Source organism: Neoarius graeffei, chromosome 23 (assembly GCF_027579695.1).
Source record: "Neoarius graeffei isolate fNeoGra1 chromosome 23, fNeoGra1.pri, whole genome shotgun sequence".
NCBI classification, from domain to species: Eukaryota; Metazoa; Chordata; class Actinopteri; order Siluriformes; family Ariidae; genus Neoarius; species Neoarius graeffei.
This window is the reverse complement of record NC_083591.1, coordinates 4,466,863-4,484,589: the sequence shown is the minus strand read 5'-3', so window position 1 is coordinate 4,484,589 and position 17,727 is coordinate 4,466,863. Positions and strand designations below refer to the sequence as shown.

At 44.0% G+C, this 17,727-nt stretch overlaps 1 protein-coding gene across 1 annotated transcript; it reads right to left on the bottom strand.

Moving 5' to 3' along the window:
* Positions 1-12,030: 12,030 nt before the first annotated feature.
* Positions 12,031-17,228, bottom strand: dsela (dermatan sulfate epimerase like a). The gene has a single exon (XM_060905637.1). The coding sequence runs from the start codon at positions 16,236-16,238 to the stop codon at positions 12,615-12,617; it is 3,624 nt and encodes a 1,207-aa protein (XP_060761620.1). The 5' UTR covers positions 16,239-17,228; the 3' UTR covers positions 12,031-12,614.
* Positions 17,229-17,727: the final 499 nt, after the last annotated feature.

Here is a 17,727-nt window from a genome sequence, read left to right as displayed (position 1 = left end):
TTTTTGTTGTTGTTTGTTTTCCGTAACGTTCTGTCAAGTTGATACTCACGCACGGACTTGACATGCAAAACTTCAGATTGTGATTGTGGACATTTTCTGCGAGATGTTTATTGAACTTTTGATGTGTGTTTGATTGATGGAAGGAGTCTCCAGTGTCGGTGCACTTTGTAACAGTCAGAGGTAAAGTTGTAGCATTTAATATAGCCACAAGCGGCGATGAAGGACCCGAGCACCTACGGTATACCAAATCTGGCATGAATCCAACAAACTGCCTTGGAGGAGAACGTCAAAATGTAACACATGTCAAAATGCATAAAACCAAAAATAACTCACTTCCTGTTGAGTACAGCTAATACAATGTACGTTACAATTTTGTTCATCTTGGGACACCGTACACACCTACCAAATTTAACATGGATAGGTGAAACTATATACCAGGCAAAAGTCTCAATGATATGTGGGGGCGTTATGGAGTCCCCTGGCCAGACCCGGGGCCAAGCCTGTATCCTTGAGTAGCAGTGGCCAGGACTGATGTTTGCACCAAATTTCATGAGTTTTCGCTCATGGGAACCACCTCAAAAATGGCCAAGTCTTGAAGAAAAAGAAGAATCCTTAGGAAAACAATAGGGCCTTGCACCTCAGTGCAGCGCCCTCTGGTGGACACCGGAGGCTGAGCACTTCCAGTGCTTGGACCCTAAACATTTCTGACATGGAAAGTGTTCAGGTCCGAGCCTAACAAGCATCTTATCAATGCAACTGGAAACAGATTTTTTTTTTTAAGTGACACGTCATTCTTAAACGAATAAATAAAATTATGGGTTGTTTTGTTCTCCCGTTCAACCCCCAGATTGTCTCATCTCATCTCATTATCTGTAGCCGCTTTATCCTGTTCTACAGGGTCTCAGGCGAGCTGGAGCCTATCCCAGCTGACTACGGGCGAAAGGCAGGGTACACCCTGGACAAGTCGCCAGGTCATCACAGGGCTGACACATAGACATAGACAACCATTCACACTCACATTCACACCTACAGTCAATTTAGAGTCACCAGTTAACCTAACCTGCATGTCTTTGGACTGTGGGGGAAACCGGAGCACCCGGAGGAAACCCACGCGGACAACATGCAAACTCCGCACAGAAAGACCCTCGCCGGCCACGGGGCTCGAACCCGGACCTTCTTGCTGTGAGGCGACAGCGCTAACTACTACACCACCGTGCCGCCACCCCCAGATTGTGACCTAGTTAAAAGCGTCTGAATTTCACTCACAATAGATTAAGATTAGAAAGAAAGAAAAAAACCCACAATGTGAAAGCAGCCTTAAAAACAACCCCATCATCATCATCATGCAATTTGAAGCCATATATCAATGTTTTCACAATAATACTCTTTCTGAAAGAATGCTTTTTTAAAGCATAGATGTGTTAAAATCACATGATCTGAGCTCCAAACCCCGAACACCACAATCCTCCCTGCTCTATCAGACCTCTGTGGACTCCTTACTGTATTAAGCACAGCTCTCTCACGCTTCTATCAGCGTGCACTTTCCGAGGGCTTGACATTAAGAAGAATAAATGGCACCGGTCTCACGACACAACATAATTCATCAAAGTCTCCGCTACAAGTAAACTAATCACAGTGCCGACGTTTTGCACTCAGGGTGAATGTTCAAACATGAGCCCAGTTCCTCGCTTGCATTACAGGAACCTCGAGGGACGCAAGAGGTCTGGAACGAAAAACTATGTTTAGATTCCCATCTGGACTGTCACGATTAGAAGAATTGGCATAATATCATTCGGAATGACTCATGCATGTGTGTACAGAGGACAATTTACGCACTGCGGCTTTTACTTGTGGTGTGTTTGGTGCTGATTGGTTGGTTGGTTCTGTATTTATGTTATTCCTGTGAGACGATGTCAGACTTCTCTTAGGTTTCATTTTCCGGCGATGTTCAACACGGAGACTCAAAGCTGGACTCAAAGTCCTAGAACGTAGTGCAGCTCTACACTCCGAGTTAAGACTTGGTTAGTGAGTGATCTACGAAGTCGCGATGATATTAGCATGAAAAGCCGACGTCTTGAAAGCTGATCTGTTTGAGTCACGCGTCCAGATGAAAGTACTAAAGCACCGCTGCATCGCTCTCTTTAGGAAGGCATGGCGCGAATACTGCTAAATCCTTATCAGCAGGCAGTCGCACGGCATCATGGGTAACTTCGAACACTGTTAAACAAAGCGAAAATGATTAGTTATTTGAAAGATCAAATAACTTTCAGGAGACTTTATGTTAACACCTGAGGTGCGATGTGATCTGAGGTGTGTTTCAGAGTCGTCGCGACCGTGTACCAGAAGGTGTTAATGTAACACAGAGCGTGATTAAGAAGTAAAGAGGGCAGAAAAGGTGAATGTGTTCGAACGTCGAACCGTAAAGGACTGTATTTAGCTGCAACCAAAATGAAAAAGCAGTCGGATCGTCGAAAAATCATGTAATGTTGATTTAAAGCAGAGCAGTGCATATAAGATTATAGATACAACATTATATCCAATTACTGCATCATCGAAATCTTTTGGTGGAGAGGGTGGAGACCTCGACTGGCTATCGTAGCCTGCAGGGAATCGGCCGTCAGACATTCTGTCGCATGTCCCAGACCCGGTGAAATGTAACTGAATTGTCTTGGCCAGCCCTAAGGGTCCCATCTGCATCTCATCATTGCTGAGGAGTGTGCTCCCATCACCCAATCAAGCATCCAGCCAGAGCAGGTCATGATATATTTTTTACCATATTAACATGCCATTGTTGTGTGTTATGCCTGATGTAAAGACTCTCGTCTCTGCGAGCCTACCACACAGATTTAATACTTGTCATTTTTAGGGCATACCTAACAACGTGTTTTCTTTCTCTCTCTCTCCCCCGCCCAATCTGTCCCTCTGAGTTACATGTTGATCCTGGGATCGAGATGCTGGCCTCTTCTGCCCCTCGGACCTGCTTGATCCATTCTGGTGCCCTGTGTCTGGTCGGAGTTTTATCGCACCGCTCCTGTGAAGGACGGCCCCATGAGGACAGTTGAGGGTTATACCTGTTAAAACTGTTAATATAATAGTCAGGCTGTCTGTTGTTGCCCAAATGAGGATGGGTTCCCTTTTGAGTCTGGTTCCTCTCGAGGTTTCTTCCTCATGTCGTCTGAAGGAGTTTTTCCTTGCCACCGTCGCCACAGGCTTGCTCATTGGGGATAGATTAGGGATAAAATTAGCTCATGTTTTAAGTCATTCAAATTCTGTAGAGCTGCTTTGCGACAATGTTTATTGTTAAAAGCGCTATACAAATAAACTTGATTTGATTTGAATGCACTGAAAAAACAAGTCTCAGAAATAATCATGACTTTTAAAAAAGTCATAAATTATTATAAATAGTGTTACAACTGGAAAAATCCTGTTTTATTTTTGCAGGATAATCCAGGTTTGCTGTAACAGCTGGGGGGAAAAAAGTGTTAGTAGGTTAAACGCAATGTTAGAGCGCCCTCTGGTGGACACGAGCCTGTTTGCTATTTCGAAGTAAAATTAAAGTCATAAAATATGAAAATTAAATTAAATTAAACACCAAGACAAAGACAACAAAGGAAGCTGATTATGAAACTTTGAATCCTGACAAAACTCCAAACCCTCATATTAAATTCATAAGGACATGGATGGATAGTTTACAGTGGTGCTTGAAAGTTTGTGAACCCTTTAGAATTTTCTATATTTCTGCATAAATATGACCTAAAACATCATCAGATTTTCACACAAGTCCTAAAAGTAGATAAAGAGAACCCAGTTAAACAAATGAGACAAAAATATTATACTTGGTCATTTATTTATTGAGGAAAATGATCCAATATTACATATCTGTGAGTGGCAAAAGTATGTGAACCTTTGCTTTCAGTATCTGGTGTGACCCCCTTGTGCAGCAATAACTGCAACTAAACGTTTGCGGTAACTGTTGATCAGTCCTGCACACCGGCTTGGAGGAATTTTAGCCCGTTCCTCCGTACAGAACAGCTTCAACTCTGGGATGTTGGTGGGTTTCCTCACATGAACTGCTCGCTTCAGGTCCTTCCACAACATTTCCATTGGATTAAGGTCAGGACTTTGACTTGGCCATTCCAAAACATTAACTTTATTCTTCTTTAACCATTCTTTGGTAGAACGACTTGTGTGTTTAGGGTCATTGTCTTGCTGCATGACCCACCTTCTCTTGAGATTCAGTTCATGGACAGATGTCCTGACATTTTCCTTTAGAATTCGCTGGTATAAATTCAGAATTCATTGTTCCATCAATGATGGCAAACCGTCCTGGCCCAGATGCAGCAAAACAGACCCAAACCATGATACTACCACCACCATGTTTCACAGATGGGATAAGGTTCTTATGCTGGAATGCAGTGTTTTCCTTTCTCCAAACATAACGCTTCTCATTTAAACCAAAAAGTTCTATTTTGGTCTCATCCGTCCACAAAACATTTTTCCAATAGCCTTCTGGTTTGTCCACGTGATCTTTAGCAAACTGCAGACGAGCAGCAATGTTCTTTTTGGAGAGCAGTGGCTTTCTCCTTGCAACCCTGCCATGCACACCATTGTTGTTCAGTGTTCTCCTGATGGTGGACTCATGAACATTAACATTAGCCAATGTGAGAGAGGCCTTCAGTTGCTGAGAAGTTACCCTGGGGTCCTTTGTGACCTCGCCAACTATTACACACCTTGCTCTTGGAGTGATCTTTGTTGGTCGACCACTCTTGGGGAGGGTAACAATGGTCTTGAATTTCCTCCATTTGTACACAATCTCTCTGACTGTGGATTGGTGGAGTCCAAACTCTTTAGAGATGGTTTTGTAACCTTTTCCAGCCTGATAAGCATCAACAACACTTTTTCTGAGGTCCTCAGAAATCTCCTTTGCTCGTGCCATGATACACTTCCACAAACATGTGTTGTGAAGATCAGACTTTGATAGATCCCTGTTCTTTAAATAAAACAGGGTGCCCACTCACACCTGATTGTCATCCCATTGATTGAAAACACCTGACTCTAATTTCACCTTCAAATTAACTGCTAATCCTAGAGGTTCACATACTTTTGCCACTCACAGATATGTAATATTGGATCATTTTCCTCAATAAATAAATGACCAAGTATAATGTTTTGGTCTCATTTGTTTAACTGGGTTCTCTTTATCTACTTTTAGGACTTGTGTGAAAATCTGATGATGTTTTAGGTCATATTTATGCAGAAATATAGAAAATTCTAAAGGGTTCACAAACTTTCAAGCACCACTGTATATTTGCTTAAACAGTCAGCGTATTAGGTTGTGTGTTTGTGTGCTTTGTTTTGTTTTGAATAATTTATTTTATAACACCTTTAATATACTTGTTAGTGCAGTTTTACATGTGAAAGTGTGGACTTTAACGAGTTAACCGCTATATTTATGTTCAAACAAATCATCGCTTGAAAGCTGTTCATCCATTTTCTGATGTTTATGCCGCCATTTTCTTCAGCACTTCACTTCAGCTAATTTATTGCACGTGCAGCTCCATCACAGGAGAAATGTATTCCCCTGAACCAGAGCAACAGATCATCTGATTTATACATCGTATATTTCCATCTTTGTGCTCTTTCTGAATGTCATGAACCAGGTATAAAACTCTTATCCTATATTATTCTTATTACTGATTATTATTTATTATTATTGATTATATGACAGGCGGCACGGTGGTGTAGTGGTTAGCGCTGTCGCCTCACAGCAAGAAGGTCCGGGTTCGAGCCCCGTGGCCGGTGAGGGCCTTTCTGTATGGAGTTTGCATGTTCTCCCCGTGTCCGCGTGGGTTTCCTCCGGGTGCTCCGGTTTCCCCCACAGTCCAAAGACATGCAGGTTAGGTTAACTGGTGACTCTAAATTGAGCGTAGGTGTGAATGTGAGTGTGAATGGTTGTCTGTGTCTATGTGTCAGCCCTGTGATGACCTGGCGACTTGTCCAGGGTGAACCCCGCCTTTCGCCCGTAGTCAGCTGGGATAGGATCCAGCTCGCCTGCGACCCTGTAGAACAGGATAAAGCAGCTAGAGATAATGAGAGAGAGAGAGAGAGAGGTCAGACAGCGAGTTTTTGTAGGCCGTGATTTGGTTTGTTTTCGGCAAATAAAGCAAACATCTCATCTCATCTCATTATCTCTAGCCGCTTTATCCTGTTCTACAGGGTCGCAGGCAAGCTGGATCCTATCCCAGCTGACTATGGGCGAAAGGCGGGGTACACCCTGGACAAGTCGCCAGGTCATCACAGGGCTGACACATAGACACAGACAACCATTCACACTCACATTCACACCTACGGTCAATTTAGAGTCACCAGTTAACCTAACCTGCATGTCTTTGGACTGTGGGGGAAACCGGAGCACCCGGAGGAAACCCACGCGGACAACATGCAAACTCCACACAGAAAGGCCCTCGCCGGCCCCGGGGCTCAAACCCAGGACCTTCTTGCTGTGAGGCGACAGCGCTAACCACTACACCACCGTGCCGCCTAAAGCAAACATTTAAAACAAAACGAATCTTTAATCCTTTCAGAAAACTGAAACACGGGTTCTAGGTAAAGCCATGAGTTTGTGCGTTCTCCAGAAGAACCTCCTCCTTCCATTCTGCCATCAGCTGATCGTGTTAAATAATGCTGTTGAGAAACGCTGGGATAGGCTCCAGCTTGCCTGCGACCCTGTCGAACAGGATAAAGCAGCTGCAGATAATGAGATCTTTAAGTGACAAAAAAAAAAAAAAAGACACTTTTTTCCCCCTGGGTACAGATCATTCTTATTAAAGCTCATTATTTAACTGTGTATAATAATATTTAGCTGTTTATTCAAGCCCTGGATCTTTTTATTCCTGAGCTTATTTATGATTTAGTTCATTTTGGATTGGATTCAATTCCAGTGACCAGATAAACAGGCTAAAAAACTAAAACAACTCCCGAATGCTTCAAGAATAAACATTACAGCTGTGATAAGCCTCGGTTGTGATTTCCACCACTGTAACAGGTTCTTTTTTAAATCGTTGAATCTCAAATCCCGCTCGGAGAATACAGTATGTGGTCTGAGAGGGCTGAGACGTGGAACTGTTAAAGGTCAGAGGAGTGGAGAGAATGGCGTATGTCCGGTTTGTGTGTGTGGAGTTCACCATGGTAATGCTGCAGTAATATCAACATAATGTTCATCATAAGTGACACAGAGAGCAGAAAAACATCTCATTTCACGTCCACTGGTGATGGCGACGTTGGTGTTTCTCTTAAAACGGAGACGAAGAAGACTAAAGTGCTTTTGTCCTATTCGAGTACAATTTATTGCTTTAATAATCGTTTCAAAACTTCTGCTGACGAATGACAAAGTGGGTCGTTATGGTGGTTTCCGAGCCAACGCTGAATACGCTCCGACTCGGAGAGCTTCATCTGTTCCACCATGAGCCTGAACAAATCATACTCTTATTCTAGAAAGTACTTCACTTTCTACCTTTTTAGTGTAGGAGTGATGGTTTCTCGACAGCGCAAAATTACACTTTAAATGATAAATCTTCAGTGTTGTGTTTCACATAAAGAAGACGACGACGGAGGAGGAGGAGGAGGAGGAGGAGGAGGAGGAGGAGGACTTACAGAGAAGTTGTGTTCTGCTCTGTGGATTGTCCAGGCCTTTGTAGAGTTACTTCCAGACAGCTGGTTTGGTAAACACCCAGTGAAAAGACATGCCAGAAATCACTACATCTTGAAGTCCATCCAATTTTTCCTCTCTACAGTGGTCCGATTGTAAAACGGCTCAGTCGGGCTGCCTCACAGAACCTTTTTTTTTTCATGGCTTTACTTTTCACAGAAACACTCACGAGTCTCCTCACAGTGAGGAGCCAAACCGATTAAAAAAAACACACACCACACAGCTGGAACACATCTCCTCTGTGGTGAATTATTATAATACGTAGAAATAATTTTATTTATTTAAACCACCCAGATTCTTACCTCGAGTCAAAGTGCACCGATTCCTCTTATAAGATGAAGTCAGAAAGTACAAACTCTCTGATTTCCTTCCATCACGTCTCACACGCTGTGTCGCTTTCGACAACAGCAGGACTCAGAGTTATTTATGTTCATGCCCTCGTTCAAAGATGTTATTGTTTCTATAGTAACGACTTATTCAGGGACTTGCTTTATATTCATCTCTTCAGGAACGCATAACTGTTGATATGGTGAAGCTGTAATTTTAAGTTTCCCCACCACAGGAATGTCTTTAGGACTTTCCGGTTGCTTGGCCAGATCGTTTTGTTTGTTTGTTTTAACTTCAAAACAGGAAATTGAGAAGCTAATCTGGAGACGACTGTTTACAGCTACGAAAACGTACGCAGACTGGTTTCTTGTGTCATTCGTTAATGAATATTAACAACCAAAATCAACAAATTACTGGAGTATAAGAAGAATAAAAGATTTCAGTTAGTGCCTTTTTCACCAAGGAACCAAAGAACGTGGTTAATATTAAGATTAACGTAAGAGAAAGTTAACAATAGCTTTATTACTAATCCCTGATGCGTTAGCTCACAGGCTTGTAGTACTCGAGTCCGACTTGTGCTCTAATTTTAAGGACTCGTGACTTGACTTGGACTTGAGCACTGATGACTCGGATTCGGACTCGGAAACTGGAGACGAGGATTCCAATTTTTTCTTTTTTTTGTAACATGCCATAATAATTTGGCGTAAGATATTTATAGCTGGCGGCACGGTGGTGTAGTGGTTAGCGCTGTCGCCTCACAGCAAGAAGGTCCTGGGTTCGAGCCCCGGGGCCGGCGAGGGCCTTTCTGTGCGGAGTTTGCATGTTCTCTCCGTGTCCGCGTGGGTTTCCTCTGGGTGCTCCGGTTTCCCCCACAGTCCAAAGACATGCAGGTTAGGTTAACTGGTGACTCTAAATTGACCGTAGGTGTGAATGTGAGTGTGAATGGTTGTCTGTGTCTATGTGTCAGCCCTGTGATGACCTGGCGACTTGTCCAGGGTGTACCCCGCCTTTCGCCCGTAGTCAGCTGGGATAGGATCCAGCTTGCCTGCGACCCTGTAGAACAGGATAAAGCGGCTACAGATAATGAGATGAGATGAGATATTTATAGCTACATTAATTTTTATACTAATTTCCTGCAAGAGAACGCACATTCATCTGTTCATGCGTCATGTTCAGGAACAAACTAACGTTAACGGCGCTAAAATGCCTGGAGAGACGCCGCTAGGATTGTCCACTTTGCTTCTACAGACTTCTCGTGCGGTGGGAAAAAATGCACTGCGATGTGTTCCATATGTAGAAGAACTATCGAGGAGATGATGGGGACGACCTCGAACTTCAATTCTCATTTGGCGAGACTCCACCCAGAGAAGGAAGTGACACGATATGTTCATTGCTCTGTTGATAGTGGGCGGGACTTGCTGAGCGATGAACTAGCTAGTGTTAACCCTCTCTCATGTTATTTGCCCTGTTGATAGTGTAGAGCTGGGCGATAAATCGATTTTACCGATTAATTCAAATTTACAGTTAAGGACGATGTATTTTTATGAAAATTGGTTTTCTCTCAGTTTTAACTTCCGCCACCGACGTTCCCCTCTGCGCATGTACAGAACGGATCGAGCAGCAGGGACGGATCGGGCACCGACACTATAGCCCTCTTCCCGCGCGCTCGCCATAGACACACACAAACAACATGGCAGCGATTGGGGGAAAGCCGCAACTTGTGCCCAAGAAAGGAGTAACTTCTTCTGTGATCTGGAATTGGTTCGGTTTTGCGGCATCGGATGCAGACCAAACAAGTCCTCGTTATAAGGTGTGTTTGAAAATGGTTGCTTCCAAAGGAAGCAGCATGACGAATTTATTCCAACCCCTTAAACAGAAGCCTGCAGCGGAGCGGGAGAAGTGCTGCTCCCAGCGGAATGAAACCAGCCGCAGCACGGGCGCACCATCCACAGTAAAGCAAGCGACCGTCCCGGACATATTTTCGAACTGTGTGCCTTATGATAAGAATGCGGCGCGGTGGAAGGCAATCACAGATGCTATCGCGATGTTTATTGCAAAAGACATGGTGCCCACACATACAGTGGAAAAGACGGGATTTTTTTCCTATTTTGTCAGTTTTATTGAAAAAGATACACTTTTTTTATTTATTTATTTCCCAGTCCAAATCCTGCGCTCTGATTGGCTGGCGAGCGGGTCCGTATCCTACGGTACGGGCCCCAGTTACGGACCTCTGGTGACTCGCTCGTTCACAACAACAACAAACATAGTAGCATTTTTTGTCAACATTTATCTTTTTTTTATAAGATTTATTTATAATATCAAAAATCTTATAAATTTTTGCCAGCATTTCTCAGGAGAATAGCATTAATTTTACAGCATGGATAGCGATAACGACAGTGTTCACAGCGAAAGCGAGTTTTACTACCCTGAGCAAGATGAAATAAAAGAAAACATTTCAGGAGAAAGCTAAAAACCTGTAATTTGCTAACACCAAGCAAAAACATGGCTGAATCCTGAATGATTCAATTTTGTATAAATAGGGGACTACATAGGCGGCAAAATGTAGTTTTTTTTCCTGCCATGGAAGTGCACTTGTATACCGAGGAGGAAGCCATTTGCATTACAGCCGTGAATGAGGATTCAAAATGGCGGCTCGGCTTGGTTTTCCCTTTCGGGCGCTCTAGTTTTCTGTTAGAATTTGGTAAAGAAAAAAATAAATATATTATTTACCAGCTTAAGGTTGGTCCGTATGGTGAAATACCGTGACCTCGGCCTTGAATACTGACCTCAGCCCAGAGGGCCTCGCTCACAGTATTTCACAATACAGACCTCCCAGCCAGTAATAGCATTTTTTTTTTTTTTGAGGGGGCATTTATTCATTCATCTCATTATCTCTAGCCGCTTTATCCTTCTACAGGGTCGCAGGCAAGCTGGAGCCTATCCCAGCTGACTACGGGCAAAAGGCGGGGTTCACCCTGGACAAGTCACCAGGTCATCACAGGGCTGACACATAGACACAGACAACCATTCACACTCACATTCACACCTACGGTCAATTTAGAGTCACCAGTTAACCTAACCTGCATGTCTTTGGACTGTGGGGGAAACCGGAGCACCCGGAGGAAACCCACGCGGACACGGGGAGAACATGCAAACTCCGCACAGAAAGGCCCTCGCCGGCCCCGGGGCTCGAACCCAGGACCTTCTTGCTGTGAGGCGACAGCGCTAACCACTACACCACCGTGCCATTTATTTATTTATTTATTTATTTATTTATTTTTAAGTTTGAGGGTGCATTGTGTCAGTGCCAGTTTGAAACTAAGCTATGTTGGAGAAATCTTTCTAAAAGTTTCTGTATGTTCTCACTGTTTACAGCTTGTTTTTTGGCTTCTGGTTGCACTTTAACCCCAAAGGGGAAATTAAAGTGAAAACAAAATAAAGGTAAAACTTGTTTTGAACCATTTCTTTGTCATCTGTAGTTTGAGTTTTAGTAGGGAAAAAATTGATTAAAATTGAAAATCAGATTTTTTGTGAAAAAAAACTAAGATTTTTTTAGGCCATATCGCCCAGCTCTAGGATAGTGGGCGGGGCTTGCTGAGCGATGAACAAGCTTTTCATCTGTAGCTTGTTAACTAAAATGGGGCCATCGACCAGGAACGCTAGTCCAACACAGTAGCAGAGACGCTTTCACATAAAGACAGCAACAGACACCGTCACATAGTGCGGATGGAGTCTTGTTCCCAACTCGAAATTTTCTTTAATGACTTGGACTTGAACACTGTGGACTCGAGACTGGACTCGAGGTTTAATGACTTGACTAGAACACTGATACAAACTAGTACAACGCTAGCTGACAGCGGTAGTTTTGAGGTCTCGTTCTCGCTGTCGTAAGGAATTTCAATCGAGTCCTCGAGGCTGTCCGGGCCGAACCAGTCATGACACGACTGAGAAACATTTGATTACGGAGAAATGATGTGTCATGAGAAGGAAAGAGAGATTGTGTGTTTGTTTTTTATGAAATATAGCAAGAAAGTCAGAAGCATTAGGTGAAAGAAAAACTTAAGTACATATTACATCATGTCATTAACAACCTCGCAATCTGAAGCACTTGCGTCATCACTGTCTGGATATGTTCCATCCTCAGCTTTTTCTCTCCTTCGCTCATAAATATCCTTCTGCGTTTTTAACATTTAAGAACAATCTAATCTAAAAACAATTTGGTGCGAATTCCTTTTCTATCCTAAGAAAACTCAATAAGATATTTCTCATAAATGGAGTGATACAGCAGCTCTACTTGGGTTGCGTGTTTTGTTGTTTTAAAAGCTCTCATGTACAGTACTTCTTGGAAGAGAACTTGATTTTATCCTCAACTGCCTGTAAATAAGTTTATTCTTGATGACCAAAGGTGCCAAAACTTCATCAATCTTTCCACTCATTAGTATCAGGGAATGGAAAAGTCACCAATGTTAATTAAATCCACAAGAGTAAACACTCATTTTTTTTCTTTTCAAAACGCACATTTTATAGAAACCACTCTGCATTTATACAAATAGTGTTTACGTTTATTTCATACAAACACTCATCTTTTATACTCGAGTATGTCCATGACAGTCCCACACACGTGTTCTATCAGTCTAATCTGATCAGGAGCCATATTTTCTCTCCACATGTTAATTTTCGCAGGTGATATATCCCCTTCGTAGATGAGGTGATACAGATTTGTGGACGTAGCAAACGCGAGCTGGTTTATAGCAGCCGGAGAAACAGGGACGCCAATAAACCTGTGGATCTTTTCTGCAGTATCTTCGGGAAAGTTCACGATATCCTCAAATTTCACCTGGAGGTAGGTGTGTGAGGGCAAGTCCGCGCTCGCTCGGAGGCTGGCAGAAGTGTGAGCGAGCCAGAGATGCGCGAGCAAGAGCACTGGGTTAGCATCTGGCTGAGCGAGGATCTTTCGCAAAGGCTGAAATGCTGCATCAAACCGCGTGCAGGTCTGTCCTGCCCTGTCACGCGGCTGGTTCAGAATGTTGAGCAGGTGTTTTCGAATGTTTTTGCTGGCGTAAAGGCTCGGCTTGCTGTTGTAGAGCATGAGATAGATCCAAGCCCGTGGGTCGCGCACTACTTGAACCGATCGTAGCGAGCGTCCGATGACTTCTTGAACAAACGGGAGTTTTAAGGACCAGCTCCCGCTCCGAAGGTTCAGCACAGGGCAGGCGTTCGGAAAGTTCGACAAGTGCTGCCTCAACTCCTTGATATACTCCACCTCCCTCGCTGTCGACCTCCTGTCTCCGATCTCGCTCGTGTCCGTCAGGAGCTTCCGCCTCTTCCTGGTTTCCTGAGCGCTGCCTTTATTCCCCGCCTCGATACTGCTCTTGTAGAGCTGGATGTTCTGCAGGTGCAGTCTGATGCTATGCATCATCGAATGGAACCATCCCTGAATGGCTCGAAACTTTCCATTCTGGGCATCCGCTCTGGACCACTTGCAAGCGTCTGTGAAAGAGTCAGGAGCGAAACTGGTCTCGGGGATACGGAGGTATGTAGAGGGAATGCTGAGATACACAAAGTCCGAACTGTTGTCGAAAAGGGGTTGAAGGATCTCGGCTCCGGAGCCAGGAAGAGAGGTGACGATTATGAACGGAAGGGTGTCTGGAGTGCGATCGAAAGGGAAGGTGGATCGAGTGACGGCTTCCTCGGAGACACGGAGATCCCTCCACATGATGCCGCACAGCACCTCCTGACAACGATGAGACGTCACTAAGAGTTCCAACACCCAGAAAAGCAGCACTGAAATAACCGTGCAGCGGATAAGCTTACGGGACGACACGTTAAACTTTCTCTTGATGGTCAAAACCGCAATGGCAAAACACAGAATCCACACTGCGATGACGTTGATCATGAAACCGAAGTTAAACGTGGAGTCTTTTTTCACTTGTCTGGGTAAAACCTGAACTCCCTGACCAAAATGAATGATCTTGTGTTTATTCTCTGCTTTTGCAAACCCTGCAAAGCCTAAGTAACTGTGTCTGGCACCAATATCTTTGTAGTTTGTTGCTATGGACACGGTAGTCTCGGTGTCATTCAACGTAACCAAGATTTTAACTCCGTTTTTGCTGTTGTCAACGAACCTGCAGTCCGATACTCTGACAAAAGGGCCGTGCATTAAGTAAGCCACCCTGCTGACTACGCCGTCCATGGAAAAAGTAACGTTTATGAACTGTGTCCATCTCTTTTTGAACTCTGCGACCTGTTCTACTTCCTGTATCCTGCCAACAGGACTGACTCCCTGATTATCGAACCAAAACATCTCGTAATGGGCGTCCCATACATCCATCAGAGCTCCACTGTACCTATTCAAAGACCTGTGGGGAACATACCTCAGGTCGATGTCAAGATTGTGGAAAAAGGCACTAAACGACGTCAGGGGAGACTTTTCATGCTTTTCAACGTGATCGAACACTAATAAGGTTTGGGAGTTGAGCAGAACCAGGGCTCGATAAACACTAACGAGCTTCATAGCGGACGAATAAGCAGACACGGCTTCACCGCTAACAAACATCGTGTCCTGGTGCGAAGACGCCGCAATGACCTCGCCAGCGCTGTCTCCGACTTCCTTTTCTCCCCATTTTAACCATTTGGAACATTCCCCGAGCTGCCCCTCCCATGGTGCGTTGCACTGGCTCGTTGGAGAAGGTGCAAATACCAAGACGTTGTTAAGATAACTGTATTTTGGTCCGTACAAAGCTTCCGAGACGAACACTTGTCCGTTTGGTGCAAAAGTAAACGAGTTCTGATCTGGGTGTTCATGACCAGGGTTGAAGTTCGTCCAGCCATCGAGCCAGGTATAAGGCTTAGCGTGAACAATGTCATACACGGCTCGTCCGCCTAACTTCCCAGATTTAAAAGACACAAAAGTGTTGTCCTGCCCTGAAGGTAGTCCTGCGCCGTACGTCACCACCCCCCAGTTTGAAAAAACATGCATGTCTGCTTTCCCAAAATCAGGCGGTGGCTCAGGAGTGAGCTCCGCGTCGTACCAGATAAACTCGGTGTGTAATGTAGCCCAGCGCTGCGCTACGGACGGCGTCATGGGTCCATCCTTGGGCCGCGACTTTCTGATCTGCTGTGCCAGCCAGTTTCCTGAGCCGTTCCTGAGCACAAACGCGTCCAGGAACACCAACTGACTCTCCGGTCCATAGAACCAGTTGTAGTTTGAATCAGCAATGCCCACGGTTCTTTGAAAACCAGGGAGCACGGTGGCGTAGTAGAACATGAAGTGGGCTCTCAGCCAGTTGTTATTCTTGTTGTCTATTTCAAAATGACGTGATGCTAAGAACACGTACTGAGTGATGGATTTGGCTGTGTAGCTGCCATACGCTACGCCTTCATCCAGGGAACCGTCTATGATATGGTTCAGCAGGAACATGGTCTTTTCCATGTAGTTCACGGCGACCTGTTTCCACATCATGGTCTCACGGTCTTTGTGTACACCAGTTACGATGGCTCCTGTAAGGATGGCTAGTATGTTTGTAGTCTGGTGGTTTTGTAGAAACTGCCGGCCCCAACCTCTATGCTTGGACAGTTCGTAAAGTTCCGCTGTGACGGAACGGATCTTCTTAAGGTACCGAATCTTTCGCTGGGTGTCCAGATAGGTATATATGAAGTCATAAGCTGTAGCGAAGCCAGTGAGAGAATGGGATATCGGAACCTCATCATTTGGCGCGCTAGTCACCATCCAGTCCGGATATTCAGCCATACGATCCATGTATTTAATTAAAAACTGGAACGCGGTGCTATCTTCAGGCTGGAGTAGACAGTACAGCGCAAGCGGTGGAAGGTTGTTGCCGTAAATCTCGTTCCATTTCTTTGCAAATTCCTCATGGTTCATGGGCGGCAGGTAAAGCGTCGGGCTCTCGAGCATAGTCGTCACAGCATTTCGTATAACTTTAAACACGTGTCCGTGTGTACCGCTAGCTTTCTTTTTCAGCCGGCGCACCTCTGCGAGGTCGAAATAAAGGTTGGGGTGGACGTTCGATGGCATGTGAAATCCTCGCTCCGTAGTCGCGTTGGTGTCTGTATGGAAATCAGCTCGCTCGTCACGATCGCTGACTGTGCCATATTTGCCTGAAGGGTCAAATATCCCAGAAAAGGAAAATCCAAGATTCACAAGACACAGCAGAAGCGCAGATTTCACTATGCATACAGCCATGATCTAAAAGACAGATGTGGAATCTTTTTCTTTCTTTCTTCCTCTTTAAAAAATGTTCCTCCTTAACAAGAAAAAAAACCCTGCTTGTAATTTCTACTCACATCAAAGACAATTCCAGGAGACGGCTCATGCTTTCAAGAAAGAGGAATGTCGCATGGAGTGTTTGGGTTCTTGCCAAGTTCTTGATGTTGTTCTGAGCGTCGTAAGAAGGAAAAAGTTTTTCTCGTCAAAAATGGCATGCCGAGCAGCAAGATCGCCAGGTTGATGAGGATTTCCTTCGTTCTGAAGCATGCAAACATGGCACGGTAACAGTCCTGAACATTTCTTCTGAGGAGAAAGCTTCTGCAATACATGCATCATCCATGACTAAACATGCCCATGTCCTTTCCTATCTCTCTTGTTGAATCCTTTCTGTTTCACACCACACGCCCTTCACTTTCTTTTGGGAATCTCTTCCACGCGTTGCCTCCATGGAGCCTGGTTTTTGTGGGGTTTTTTTTTTTTTTTTTGGTATTTCCTGTCCAGAAGGTAAATCCACGCCGGTAAAGTTCCTTTCCAGAGAGATCACGTTACTGTTGTGCCTGCACAGCTCTCTGTCATCACATCTGATTCAGTTCTGCGCATGCGCGGCAACAAGTCGCTTTATTTCTCCGTAAAAACGAGCCGAAATGAATCGATTTAGCTCGATTTACTGATCCGTATTTAAACTCAAGACGTGCGAGAACACGACTGGATGTCAAATGACCGAAAAAACAAAGGAAAAAAGACAAAAATACGAGTCCTAAGAGCAGAAAGAGGGATGATGGCGAGTGATGGAGAGGGATACCCGGAAGTTACGTGCAGCGTCGCTGTAAACAAATGCATATATTATTAAAAGCGAGATTCTTTGAAAGGTTTTTTTTTAAATAAAAGAAAATTATTTGTTGTTTAGTTACTCTGTATTTTAATATCAATTCCTTCTACCGATATTGATTTTTTTCCCTCAAAGCCGTGCAGCTTATTTCCTGTCAATAGGTGGCGCGTGGATACCGGAAATGCAAAACAAGTCCTCGTGATCTGTGCATTTTTTTTTTTTTTTTTAAATCTGGATGATTTTTTTTTTATTTAATCATTATTCTTCTATTTTAAGAGGTTGCATCATTATGTTTTTGTAAATAACATCACAGAAAATTTCAGCAATATTTTATTTACGTTCAGGACATTGATTGATTGATTGATTGATTGATTGATTGATTGATTGATTGATTGATTGATTGATTGATCACAATAGTTAATAGTCACTCGATATAATAATAAATGTTTTGAATAAATTCTAAAGGTCCATAAGTTTAATGAGACCAAAATATATTTAAAAATTATTATAATACATAGGGACAAATTAGGGCGGCACGGTGGTGTAGTGGTTAGCGCTGTCGCCTCACAGCAAGAAGGTCCGGGTTCGAGCCCCGTGGCTGGCGAGGGCCTTTCTGTGTGGAGTTTGCATGTTCTC